The following is a 14,493-nucleotide window of genomic DNA, read 5'->3' on the forward strand; positions in this document are numbered from 1 at the left end:
TTGAGTGGAGTTTTGCTTTGTTGCAATACCGTTTAAAAAAAGTACCTGTCCAAGTAAAATGGCAACTGAAGGACCAGGCAGATGCATCTCTGCCAAGTGGTTGTGTTGGCAACACACAAGCAGTAAGTGGCAATTCATCTTTGGCTTGTGCTGATTTGACGTCTGCCCCTGTGGAGGATTTTGCCAGTTGGTGTGTAAGAAAGTCTGGGTTAAGTGCAAACACTATAAATTGGATAAAGCCTTTATCACATTTATTGACATTTACATTTATGCATTTGCCACTTTCAGTGTGGCACTCAAAGTAACAGAAAATCGACTGAAATAGTTCATGACATTTATTTTTTTGGTCCAAATATAATAGGTCATGTCCTGGTTCTTAAACCCAGTCAGAACCAACACTGTCCTTTATTCCCTCTCAAAAGATTTGCAGTGGCGTGTCAAAGATTCCCAGCATCAGTTTCAAAGGAGGACGATGAACAAATCATTTAGTTCAGTGAATCTAGTTTAGATGAATCATTTCTAAGGCCGAATGAAATCTCCAGTAGACACGGACCTCCTGCGGAGAATGTTTCGTATCCAATCCAGACTTCCCTTTCTCTTTTTATGTGCTGCTTTGCTCATTTGACAGCTCTGTAGAGCAGTTTCATGGCGTCACCTTGCCAAGCGCCGTTTTCCTTCTGTCATTGATCAGCTCTGTGGGTTGTGTTCGTCAAAGTGCCCATATTTTCACAGCTGATCTGACACCATAACCTGTGTTTGCATTTCATGAATAACTGATTATTGATTAGCGTCTGTCAGGTTAGCTGAGCATTGAAAGTGATTCACAATGAGCACAACTGAGCTTTCAGAGTCTCTGTGGGTATTTCTTATCATTCAGACCAAATACGGCCAAAAGAAGTCGCTGTTTGGATTTAAATAGGCAAATACTTAAGAGCCTATGATTGGATCATTATTGCAGTGATTATTATGTTTCTAGCATGTGAAATGTTTGGCAACAGCTCTTCTAAACCTAATTGATGAAGTGTGTAGCTTTTTGTTTCTTAAATACCATGTAGGAAGACACATCATGGCCATATTCATTGAAAGTCTTTATGTACTGGAGGAGACTTTACAGAGTACAAGATTTGACCAAAAATGTATGCAGCTCTTGATGGAAATAACATCACAACATTTATTTCCATCAAGAAGTGCATCATTTTTTGGTCAAGATCTTGTATTGACAATGCAAGAGTCCAGAACTCTGTAAAGTCTCCCTCCCAACCATTCTTTCACAATTTGAGCTTCCATGAATTGTCTTCCTACATGGTTATTTAAGAAATGAAAAGCTACACACTCCATCAAGGTTTAAAAGAGCTGTTGCCAAACATATAACATGCTAGAAGCATAATATTCACTGCAATAATGATCCAATCCAATCTTAAGCATTCGCCTATTTCAATCCAAACAGATACCGTTAGACTTGGCAAAATGTTCCAGAAATAAATCATTCATATTGTATATATTTGCTTAGAGAATATTCCGTTGTTTGTGTTCGATTCTTTGTATTGTTCTGCTCTGTGAAGCTTTAAATTATTTGTTTGTAAAAGTGTGGGCCTGGAGCTCCTTTATCATCTGATGCGAGGAGAAGCTTCACTGCCTCTATGAATTTCTTTGTCACCTGGTTGATTGTGAATATCCAGCCAGATCAGGCCGGAGCCGAGGGAAGAATGTGGCAGGATGAACCCAGTACAGGAATTCTGCCATAGAAGAACGTAATTAAAGCTGGATGTGAACTGGAGTGAATTGAAGTAATGCAGTGTCATCCAATACAGGAAGTTGTGGTTTTAATCAGACTCTCTCTGAAGAAAGAGGCATCGCCAGCCGGAGGCTCTCAGCCAAGTGTGATGCCAGTTTGTGCGGCTCTTTATATCATAGCCAGCGTAAACGTGATAGTGCAGAGATATAATAGATTGTGCTGTTCTCTAAAACACTGAAACAAAAGTGCTTGATCAGATGTAAGACTCGAGATTGAGTTGGCACAGGATGTCCTGTATTGTGTTTCCAAGGAAAAAGGAGATCTTTAAATGTAAGAAGTTGTGCATTTAAAACTGAGCTCTAATGCTATTTTACATTAACATTTTCTGAATGGTAGTTTTTATTTGAGCTAATCCCTTCGGACAAACCTTTTCTCCATATCTAGTCTATATGTCGGATATTTTGACTTTTCTATGTCAGATCTCAATAATATGCTGAAAGTAATTTTATTTGTTCATTCAGTAATTTGGTCCTTCGCAATAAACTGCATTTTTCAATTCAGCACACGTGTAGAGAAAATGCGGTCATTATTCAGTACGCATGCATGAAAGAAAACACCAACTGCATTTATTCATATAGTAATTTAGATTTTCTCAATGCAGCACATGAATAAATGTATTCAATTCATCGTGCATATATGCACAAAAGAAAATATCAATCGCATTTCAACATACATATACTTTCTAAATTGAATCTTTATTTTCTTGCACATATAGGCTATTTACATACTCAATTGAGATCTTGGCCTTTCTTTCTTGCACTTATATATGTGATGAATTGTCATTAATTTTCCCCTTGCATGAAAGAAACAGGCATTTGCAAATCAGTACACATTTGCATGCGTGAAAGAAAATGCCAGTTGCAATTCACAAGCATGTTTTTGTTCTGAATTGCTTTTTTTTTTGCACATAGATGCATGCTCAGTTGAAATGAGTCTTTTCAGCATGTTCACACAGCAACAGAATACCAGTGTCAGTTCTGTATGAGTCCTTACTACGGTTACGTTCACACACAGTTCAGTTATTTAGGGAAGAGCCGTGCTGTGTGAACAGAGTCGTACTGGACAGTTAGTAGTCCTTCACGTCATACTGTGTGAGCTGCACAAAACATACAGTGATGGAGATATGAGCTGTGTGTCATCTAAGGGGTTTTAGATCCAGATTTACCTTCACCCAGATGTAACCGCTGCTGTCGGTTAATAAAGATTTGATGGATGAACTCGCGACTCGTTTGGACTCTTGTCCTATGAAAGTAATGAGACTTCAGTTTTATGGACATCGCCATGTTTGATATTACTTTTGTCATGATATTGATATTACTTTGGATATTACTTTGTATGATATTACTGATGGTATGAGAATACAGGCTTGACTCCCTTTGCACATTCACACAGACATTATTTGAGACGCTACTATAAGTTTCTTTGTGAACGGGACATTTCAAGACTCACACCTGTAACTAAAAGCAGTTGTCAATCCCATAAACGGACAGTGTTGAACGTATCCTCCTTTCTTGAACGTATACACATTTTTTTGGTGCCTCCTCTTTGCAAGAATGAAAAGACCAATCACAATCCTGTATGCAAATTCTACATATAAAATAAACATCTCTGATGGTTAGATTTTAGAATGTCAAACTGACCCGAATTCTAATAATCAGAATTTTATTCTGACAACGTCCTCAGACTCGGATTTGAGCTGTTTTTACTAGTTGAAACTCGTAATTACGGCAATTCAGTGGGGATTTTCAAACTTGAATGTTAAATTGAAGTGCTAAAGAAATCTGTTAAGCAGTTTTGGGCTAAATTAATTGGAGAATTTTGTGGAGATGAAGAATAAGAAGTCTGAGGGATTTCAATAGAGTGGCACTTTGTAATTAATTGATCTTACATAAGCGTTCACGTTCGAAGCGCTGGATGGTTCAGCCATGACGGTGAGAGATGAGTAATAGTGAAGGACGTTGCTCTGCTCTCTAGCTTTGCAATTGAGAATGAAACAGATTGAAACGATCTTTTGTGTCCCTCAGACCTGATTCCCACTAGTATTTCTTACAGCGTTGAGTATAGTGCACTTGAAAGCATGTGCCCTGATCTTGAAGAAGACAAGACAGATGTTTCCTTTAGCCTTGCGGAATGAAACTCTTGAGTAGGTACGGCATTGGTTTTATTGTAGTGGTCTGAAAGCACCAGACACCTTCATGTTTGTCAGCGGATGGCGATCGCTGAGCGAGTGTCAGCGCTAATGTGGAAAAATTGAGATGAGAAGATAAACTCCTAAGGTCACCCGCCTGCTGATTCTGGGCTTTTAGATTTCCAAGTAAAATTTATGCTGTTACATGATGGCGGTCCACCTAAGTATAACTCAGCTTAATAATTCATCTAAATTACCACATGGTTAAACATTTACAGGAGGGCTGTTAATAGATCGCTGACATTCATGTCCTAGAATCTAGGAAAGCTCAGGACCAAGTTTTTCAAAACCTTTGGGTAGAAACCCTTCTCATTTGGTTAGTATGAGGTTGTTCTAAACCATTTGCATGGCCAGTGTACTTGTTGATGCCTACATGTTTTAAATGTTTTTTTTGTGGCCAAATTATATGCCAATGTCATTTTATATAAAATTATATATTTATTATTGCTGCCAAGCGATTAATCACGAATAATTGCATCTAACATAAAAGTTGATATATATATACCTACACACACACACATATATAGACAGTGTATATATATTTACAGTATATACACAAACTTCTTTGTTGGATGTGATTAATTGATTTTATAATCGATTTATATTCGATTTGACGGCACTAATTATCATAGTTTTTTAAAGACTTTTTATAATTATTTTTATTTCACACAACGTTTGTATGGAAGCTTGTTTATGCCATGGAATAAAAAAATAATAATAATTTTGACTTTTTCATCTCACATTTCTTACCTTCATTTCTGACTATTTTCTCCAACAAAAAAAAACGTGAGACATTCACTCACAATTTCAAGTTATAAAGTCAAAATTGTGATTGCAATTCTGTCACTGTCATTTTCTCACAATTATGATTTTTAAGTCTCACTATTCTGAGTTGGGAAATTCCGAATTGCAAGTTAAAAAGTTGCAATTACCTTCTTTTTCTAAAAAAAAGCTGCCATGTTTTGGTACCTGTAGCCCAGATAGAGTTTTCCAAAAGAAAAGAATAGAACTAGAGTCAATTAAGCATTTATGTACAGTGAGAGAGTGAGGCTTTATTTATAAATCTCAGTTTTCACTTTCCTTAAAATGTTAATAAAATAAATATAACTTTTTCCATAAAGAGTTTTGCCAGAATAATGATGTAGTTTACAATATATTCATTATGTATTCATTATCTTTATTGTGCATAATAATCCCTAACGATGTTTATTTTCCAATATAGACACTTTAATAAATGTTTTTAATCCTTTCAAAAATGTCAACCAGCCAAATAGCAGCCTATTAAAATACTTTTTAAACAAAACGCTAAAGTTTTAAGTGATAAATAAAGAGAATATATAATTTGTGAATAAACCTGATGCTGTTGCTATGGTAACCCCCTCAAATGGGTGCAACTTCTGTTTGCAAGCTTTTGTTTTGCCACTATAGGTGTCCAGGCCTGATATCAGGTCAGAGCCTCTTCTCATGCAGGGCTACTCTGAGCTCCAGGAATCAGTTTGCTCACATGGCTTTGCTGAGTCGGACAGTTTTACCAGCTTTCTGCTGCCCGGCACTTTTCGCGGGCAGACCTGGTTGCCATGGCAACCTATTACTTATTTGTGTGCTGTGACATTGTGGTCACCCCGACAACCGCTCTCGAGTGACAGTCACCACAGCAATGCTGACGTGGTAAACCTGAGAGAGATAGAGAGAGAGAGAGAGAGAGAGAGAGAGAGAGAGAGAGAGAGAGAGATCAGCAGAATAAAGCTGTAAATGATGAAATGTGTTGTTGTGTTTAATGGCAGGAGCTTTAATGCACAGAGGTGAATCTTTTTGACTTGGGTGAGTATGTAACCACCTAGCAACCACCCAGAACACCCTAGTAACCACTTAGCAACATCCTATCGTCATGGCAGTGGATTTTGCACAGGTAAACGCTACCCTTGCTTTCTTCAGAAAATGTAGTTTTCATAAAGAGTTTTCTGTGCATGTCTGATTGTTTCTTTACCCCCCCCCCCCTCTTCTCTCTCTCTCTCTCTCTCTCTCTCTCTCTCTCTCTCTCTCTCTCTCTCTCTCTCACTCTCTTTCTCTCTGTTCTGTTCATCATTATGGAGGAATATCTCCACCAGTCCACAGCTGATCTACCTATCATATTCACATCTCCTAGCAACTGCTTTTTAAAAAACTAAATATAACACTTGGCAAGGTGTCGCACCAGCGATGTGTACGTGTGTGTAAGTGAGTGAATGTCTGTGTGTGAGATTGAGTGTGTGTACTGTGCGCACGTGCATGTGTGTGTCTGTGTGTGCGTGTGTTTGAGATTGAATGTGTGAGTATGTGTGTGTCAGTGTGAGTGAGTGTGTCTGTGTCTGTCTGTGTGTGTGTGAGTATATGTGTGTCAGTTTGAGTGAGTGAGAGTGCGCGCGAAGTTGAGAGAGAGATTGTGTGTGTGTGTGTGTGTGCGTGCGTGCGTGTGTGTGTGTGTGTGCATATGTGTGTCTGTGATTGTGTGTGTGTGTGTCTGAGATTTTTTGTGTGTATGTGTGTGAGATTGTGTGTGTGTGTGTGTGTGCGTGCGTGCGTGCGTGTGTCTGTGAGATTTTTTGTGTGTGCGTTAGTGAGTGAGTGAATGTGTTTGAGATTGAGTGTGTGTGAATGTCCGTGTGTGTATGTCCGTGTGTGTGCGTGCGTGCGAGATTGAGTGTGTGTTTGCGCGTGTGTCTGTCTGTGTGTGTGTGTGTGTGTGTGTGTGTCTGTCCATGTGTGCGTATGTGTCTGTGTAATGAAATGGAGGTTTATTATTTGTAAAGTGGATCATGTGAAAATATGCTAAAATTTCAGAAAAGTGGAGACTGTGATCTTGTATTGTCTACAAACCGAACAAAACACACACACACACACACAGACACACACACACACACACACACACACAGTGAGCGTCTCTGGTTACTCCTGAAATAGCACAACAGAATCGACTTCTGAACTTGTGTTCAGAATACAAGATTGAGTGTTTAGAGGGAGGTACATCCACACGATTCATATGTTGGATGGTTTTGGTGGATTTTCTTTTCTGAATCAAGATGTTCTCTGTGTCTTATTAAAGCAACAAAAGAAATAACATAACTTGACATTTTTGCAATGATCCTTAAAAGTTGCATTCACAAGCCATTTTACTTCTGCGATGTGATGCATAGACTCAGGTCAGTGAAGAAGACGAGGCTGTGAGCGATAGACTGACAGCCTGTACAGTGGCACACAGTGGATAAAGTTCATAACATAATGTTCATAACTTACAATTTTAAAAACTATTTTATGGAGTTTTTGTCTGCTGAAAGATGTAAACATGTTTCTTTGCTGGAAAATCAGTATGTTAAGCAACAGTATGATCCATTATACATGTACTTCTATCCCTCACAGCCTCGCTTTCATTCCTGTCAAAAGTTTAATATGGTGTTACCCTGACTAATGTCTATTTCAGAGTAAAACAGAATTCAGGAATTGATTGGATCATAAAGAGTCTCTATTTTAGAGGGGTTTGGAGTTGTTGAAAATGGGATTGTTACCCAGACTAACTTTTTTCTTCTTCTTTGGAATAATGTGTACTGATAGACTGTGCACAAAATATAATTAACATAAATAATGATGTTAATAATAAAAATGAATGAAATCATTGCCTGTTTTCACAATCCAGTTCAATCACAGTGGATTAACTCAAGTCCTGTATGAATATTGTTTCATACATCACATTATGTTGACTGCTCAGTGATTGCAAGTTTGATCTTCAGCATTTAAACCTTTAAATTAAACCGGAGTCGTTGTCACGATCTCCATTAAAACAGCTTGTGTTTAGACGTCGCCCGTGGCATTGTTCTGTTCCAAACAAGCTCTCTTGTTCTGGTAAAATGCTATTTTGGGACGTAAAATAACATTTGGATGAAGCTCTGGTTTGCCGAGTGAAAAACTTTTAAAGTCTTACATCAGTCTGGAGGGACCATGAATATTTGATGACGCAAACCAAAACATTTGAGCTTCGCTTATAAAAAAAAAGCTTGACAACTTGACGGTTGTGATAGTGACTGTTAAGTCATCATTATCCAAACAGACGTCCCGTACCTGCCGCCTCCCAGCATGCCTCTCTCTGGGGACCGCATCTCCCAGCATGCCTCTCTCTGGGGACCGCATCTCCCAGCATGCCTCTCTATGGGGACCGTATCTCCCAGCATGCTTCTCTCTGGGGACCGCATGCCTCTCTCTGGGGACCGCATCTCCCAGCATGCCTCTCTCTGGGGACCGCATCTCCCAGCATGCCTCTCTCTGGGGACCGCATGCCTCTCTCTGGGGACCGCATCTCCCAGCATGCCTCTCTCTGGGGACCGCATCTCCCAGCATGCCTCTCTCTGAGGACCGCATCTCCCAGCATGCCTCTCTCTGAGGACCGCATCTCCCAGCATGCCTCTCTCTGGGGACCGCATCTCCCAGCATGCCTCTCTCTGGGGACCGCATCTCCCAGCATGCCTCTCTCTGAGGACCGCATCTCCCAGCATGCCTCTCTGAGGAATGCATCTCCCAGCATGACTCTCTCTGGGGACAGCATCTCCCAGCATGCCTCTCTCTGAGGACCGCATCTCCCAGCATGCCTCTCTCTGCGGACCGCATCTCCCAGCATGCCTCTCTCTGGGGACCGCATCTCCCAGCATGCCTCTCTCTGAGGACCGCATCTCCCAGCATGCCTCTCTCTGAGGAATGCATCTCCCAGCATGTCTCTCTCTGGGGACCGCATCTCCCAGCATGCCTCTCTCTGGGGACCGCAACTCCCAGCATGCCTCTCTTTGAGGACCGCATCTCCCAGCATGCCTCTCTCTGAGGAATGCATCTCCCAGCATGCCTCTCTCTGGGGACCGCATCTCCCACTATGCCTCTCTGAGGACCGCATCTCCCAGCATGCCTCTCTCTGAGGACAGCATCTCAAATCATGCCTCTCTCTGAGGACTGCATCTCCCAGCATGCCTCTCTCTGAGGACAGCATATCCCAGCATGCCTCTCTCTGAGGACTGCATCTCCCAGCGTGACTCTCTCTGGGGACAGCTTCTCCCAGCATGCCTCTCTCTGGGGACCGCATGCCTCTCTCTGGGGACCGCATCTCCCAGCATGCCTCTCTCTGGGGACCACATCTCCCAGCATGCCTCTCTCTGAGGACCGCATCTCCCAGCATGCCTCTCTCTGAGGACCGCATCTCCCAGCATGCCTCTCTCTGGGGACCGCATCTCTCAGCATGCCTCTCTCTGAGGACCGCATCTCCCAGCATGCCTCTCTCTGAGGAATGCATCTCCCAGCATGACTCTCTCTGGGGACAGCATGTCCCAGCATGCCTCTCTCTGAGGACCGCATCTCCCAGCATGCCTCTCTCTGGGGACCGCATCTCCCAGCATGCCTCTCTCTGGGGACCGCATCTCCCAGCATGGCTCTCTCTGAGGACTGCATCTCCCAGCATGCCTCTCTCTGAGGAATGCATCTCCCAGCATGACTCTCTCTGGGGACCGCATCTCCCAGCATGCCTCTCTCTGGGGACCGCATCTCCCAGCATGCCTCTCTCTGAGGACCGCATCTCCCAGCATGCCTCTCTCTGAGGAATGCATCTCCCAGCATGACTCTCTCTGGGGACCGCATCTCCCAGCATGCCTCTCTGAGGACCGCATCTCCCAGCATGCCTCTCTCTGAGGACTGCATCTCCCAGCATGCCTCTCTCTGAGGACTGCATCTCCCAGCATGACTCTCTCTGGGGACCGCATCTCCCAGCATGCCTCTCTGAGGACCGCATCTCCCAGCATGCCTCTCTCTGAGGACTGCATCTCCCAGCATGCCTCTCTCTGAGGACCGCATCTCCCAGCATGCCTCTCTCTGAGGACTGCATCTCCCAGCATGCCTCTCTCTGGGGGCCGCATCTCACAGCATGCCTCTCTCTGGGGACAGGGCTTGTGTGACAGCTCTGAAGAGAGACAGAACTCCTTGTGATGGAGACCCACAGCGGAGACTTCTTCTTTATTTTTAGTGAGCGTTGTTCATGCTCTGCTCACAGGTCAGCGCTGTTGGATCATGGCTTCTGTTTCTCTAGCAGCACAGATAAGAACTACGATTGATGATCTACTCAAATAGTCTATTTATGTTTTTTGTGGGTTTTAAATCTATCATCATTTTTTCACCCTCATGCCATTCAAACCTGTATGATTTTGTCTTCCGGAAAGTATATTTGTGCTTTTTCTTGCAATAAAAGAGATTGTGGATTGAGGCAGTTGAGCTGCAAAAATGACAAAAGGGATAAGTATCAAATTACGTTCAAATAAGAGTCAGTAAGATTGTTTGTTGTTTCTGAAAGCCGTCTCGCCAAGACTGCATTTACTTGATCAGCAATACAGTAATATTGTGAAATATGATTACAATTTCTTTATTTTAAAATGTAATTTATTCCTGCGATCAAAGCTGAATGTCCAGCATCATTCTCCAGTCTTCAGTGTCACATGATCCTTCAGAATCATTCTAATATGCTGATTTGATGCTCAAGAAACATTTATGATTATTATAAATGTTGAAAACAGTTCTGCTGCTTCATATTTTTGGGGAAAACGTGATTTCATAAATTGAACGTTGGAAGTAGAAATAATTGATAACATTGTAAATGGCTTTACTTTCAATTTAATGCACATTGCTTAATATAACTATATATTTCTTTCAAAAACAACTATAGTGTATATATACACACTAAATTTGTTTTCGAAAATTAGAACTACCGCATCTCAAAAATATATGAAATGAAAACTCAAAGAAAAAGTAATAACAATTAGAAATAAACCAATTAAATATATATATATATATAATTGGTTTATTTCTAATTGTTATTACTTTTTTTTTAGTTTTTATTTCATATCTTTTCACAGCTGTGAAAGAGCACAAGAAAGAGCACATCTTTCTTGTTCTCATTCGCATGCAAAAAATTGGCAATATATTTCTCCTGAAATGATGCTTCATTTTTCTGAATCATACTGTAATCACAAAAGCCAAACTTTATATTAAAGAGATTCATATTTGATGATATTGGTTTTCCAGTACCTGTGTGCTCGCTGTCTTTTAGATGCTGTTTTTTTTTTTACACTGTTGCACATTTCAAGATGTTACAGTGAAAACCTCATTCACTGTAATAAGAGATCAGGTTCATATTGTTTTTTTTTTTTTAAATCACAGTGTGTAATGAGTGTTCTGTGTATATTGTCATTTGTTGGCTTCATGAACCTTTTGAAGGCAAAGTTTGCATTAGATGAAAGATTGTTGTTTTGAATGGAGAGTTTGATCTCGTCTCTCTCTCTCTCTCCAGATGTTGTGGTCAACGGTGCGCCGTGTGACTGTGACGTGGTGGCTGACTGCAGGGTCGGAGACGCTGTGCCGTTAGAGGTGAAACTGACCAACCGCAGCAAGAGCGCCGTCGGCCCGTTCTCTCTGACCGTCGTCCCCTTCCAAGACTATCAGAATGGAGTCCAGAACTACGACCTGCAGGACGCCGTCACTTTCATCGGCTCCAACACCTTCTACATCGGCACGGTGAGCCAGAGACACACACAGCGGCAGGACGCTCTTTTCACATCCGTGTGTAAAGTGTGTAACTTTAGCAGTAGTATTTTCTTGATAACAGTAACAGTAAAGTCATCGAAAAGTTTGGGAATTATGTAAAGACCAGAAATGTAATATATATATATATAGATATTATTATTATTATCATCATATACTACTAATAAAATACTACTTATAATAATAATAATGAAGTGCTAATAATATTACACATATATATAGTTATATAATTTATTTATTTAATTAATTAATTTGATTGTTTGTACAAAATAATTACAAGCATTAAATCATAAACCTTTAGATGAAAATGTTTTTAAGATCATCAGAAGCATGAATTCAGTCAACTTATATATATATATATATTTATTTATTTATAATTTTTAGATATCAATATATTAATATTTCTTTGTTAGTAAAGCTACTACTGTTACCACCATCACTACTACTAATAGTAATTCATAATTTATTATAATTCTTATTTATTACATATTTCAGTCGAACCGCACCAGAGTTTGTTTGGAAGCGGACCGAGACCCAACTTATCAGCAACGAGGTTGTGAACGTATGCCTATGACTTCAGGTTCTGTATCTTTGGGTTCGGTGTAAAATATGCCAATGTAAACGCTATGCGAATCAGAACTATGTTTTTTTTGTTTGTTTTTTTGTCTGGACCAAACAAACCAAGCGAACCGAAATACAAGTGTTTCCCTGTTATACAGTAGAGAGCGCTATGACACATCTTCTCAAAGAGTACTGAATCTCCTGATCAAAACACAGGTGAAGATGAAGCAGAAACCAGCGATATTGTGTATATAATCATATGCATATGTAAAATAACTCAAACATCAACATTAAACAGCTTATAAATCAAAACTGCCTAATGTTACTGAATGAACTGTCGACCCAGGACGAGCTGTAGGACTGTGAGGCATTAGGGGCGTTGATGGACTCGATCTACTCCATCTGTGTTTTGATCATCGTTCTCAATCTGATCCAGATGTAGTCTTTGACAAAAAATAGATTTTCTCATTTTTTTTGCTTAAAATGTTGTTGTTTTTATCAAACTTTTCACACATTAAAGTGTTGCTTAAAAAAAGAATGCATGAAGCTAGAATAAAACAGGTTTTTATTTTTTGGTCTAAATGCACTGCATGTTCAGATATTCATACAACAAAATATTCTGGGGGCCATGAAACTTTTGTGAAAATGGTCCAAACTTTTGGCGGTTGCTGGCAAAAAAATCTTTTAAACGCTGGCGGGGAAAGAGTTAAAAAGGACAGACTGTCTTTGCTTCTGTATGACCCTCACAGGACGAGGAGTGTGTAGGAAGCAGAGGTTTGTGATGCTGCTGTTGGCAGTGATGAAGTCAGCAGGTGTGTGTTCTCATCCTCAGGTAAACCCCACGGAGAACTCGGTGTGTGTGGGAGCCCTGCTCTTCTTATACACCGGTGATTTCTATCTGAACATCAAGTTTCAAGACGACAGCTCGAGCCGCGACCTGCCGCCCGCCTGGTTCTGTCTGCCCAGCGTCCACATCAAAGCCCAGGAGCCAATCGAAGCAGCCGCCTGAACTGGTGAACTCTGACCTTTGACCTGACGGACTCAGTAGGCTTCTGTAAAGGGGAGAAATCTGCTGTTATCTGATCTAGATGTTTATTGAGTCTAGAACAAGTGCAGTACCAGTGTATAAAGCTTTTAGAGCTTGGAGATTCAATTTCAATTTCAGTTCATGCCCAAACTTCAGTTTACGATCAATTTGACGGTTCTGAACCCATCATGCTCATTCAGCTCTTTAGAGATCGTCAGAATGGACGAAGAACATTGTTCAGCTAACCACTAAGTGAAAACATCAAAGGAGATCTCACAGTTTGTTCCTGAATCGTTCTCTTTAAGTGATCGTGACTGCAGAGAAATGTAAAATGTGCTAGATTGCTCAACAACGTCATGTTTTCAATCCGATGGAAACATCTCCAGCTCATATTTCAACTCGTATAACAAGAACTTTTATTTAGTTGAAGCCTATTTTTAGGACTTTAGTTTTGCCTTACGACAATTTGTTTTGCCTTACGAATGACAATTATTGTCTAGTCTCATTACTGTAATGTGTTTGCTCTGGCATTTTATTTATTAGTTTGTATTAATCTAAATCATAAATGGTGAATAATTAAAATGCTTTAAATATACATACACTTAATTAGATTTTTTGAATTATGGTAATGATAGTTGGAGGGGAAATGTTCTTAATTGTCCTACAAATATTGTCACAATTTCAAAAACTCTTAATGGGTAAAACAGGTTTCTCTTTTTCTTTATGCGAAGCGTAATTTACTGTTTCCTCCTTTCGATTTTTGGCTGAAATATGACCTGGACATGTTCTCTGCAGGTTTTGTAGGGGTTCACATTAATAATGCATGTAAATATGAGTTATGTCTGTCACAGTATTTTCATGTATGAATCTATACATCTGTAAGGACGTTTGGATTATGGAGTTTTTCTTGGGTTGATGCATAAATATTTTTTGTGACCCACGGCTTTGATTCATTTTTATGTAACTATGAAATTGGTTTCTTCAATGTGTTTGCTCATCAATCTGATGTCTATTCAGCTGATGATTTTAATCAATCTAAGTGTACGATGGACTAAAAACGTAGAAAAGATTTTTCCTTCACTTTTTTCACGTAGAGACGACAAAGTTGTCTCACAGATCTGTGAAAACGATTAAAAACGCTGTATTGTTCATGCCAGGCCAGTAGTTGGCGATGATACTTTGTAAAGAAACACTTGCGCATGATGTCACCATTTTCACAAATTTGCATTTTTGTGGTTTACATGGAGATGAAAACGGTACCGTTTAACTTTGAAACACGTTTTTAAGGCCCCCAATATGCTCTTGTCGTGTCAATGAATGGCCAAA

At 40.3% G+C, this 14,493-nt stretch overlaps 1 protein-coding gene across 2 annotated transcripts in view; it reads left to right on the forward strand.

Annotated features, from left to right (window-relative positions):
- trappc9 (trafficking protein particle complex subunit 9) overlaps positions 1-14,107 on the forward strand; it is a 223,808-nt gene extending 209,701 nt beyond the window's left edge. For both annotated transcript variants that reach the window (XM_077194949.1, XM_077194950.1), the window contains 2 exons: positions 11,329-11,552; positions 12,973-14,107. In XM_077194949.1, the coding sequence (XP_077051064.1) occupies positions 11,329-11,552; positions 12,973-13,149 (401 nt within the window). In that variant the 3' untranslated portion in view covers positions 13,150-14,107. The remainder of the gene's footprint in view (positions 1-11,328; positions 11,553-12,972) is intronic.
- The last annotated feature ends 386 nt before the right edge of the window (positions 14,108-14,493 follow it).

The sequence above is a fragment of the Siphateles boraxobius genome, unplaced genomic scaffold (assembly GCF_051911475.1).
Source record: "Siphateles boraxobius isolate OS27281-9 unplaced genomic scaffold, OSU_SipBor_1 33, whole genome shotgun sequence".
Classification (NCBI taxonomy): domain Eukaryota; kingdom Metazoa; phylum Chordata; class Actinopteri; order Cypriniformes; family Leuciscidae; genus Siphateles; species Siphateles boraxobius.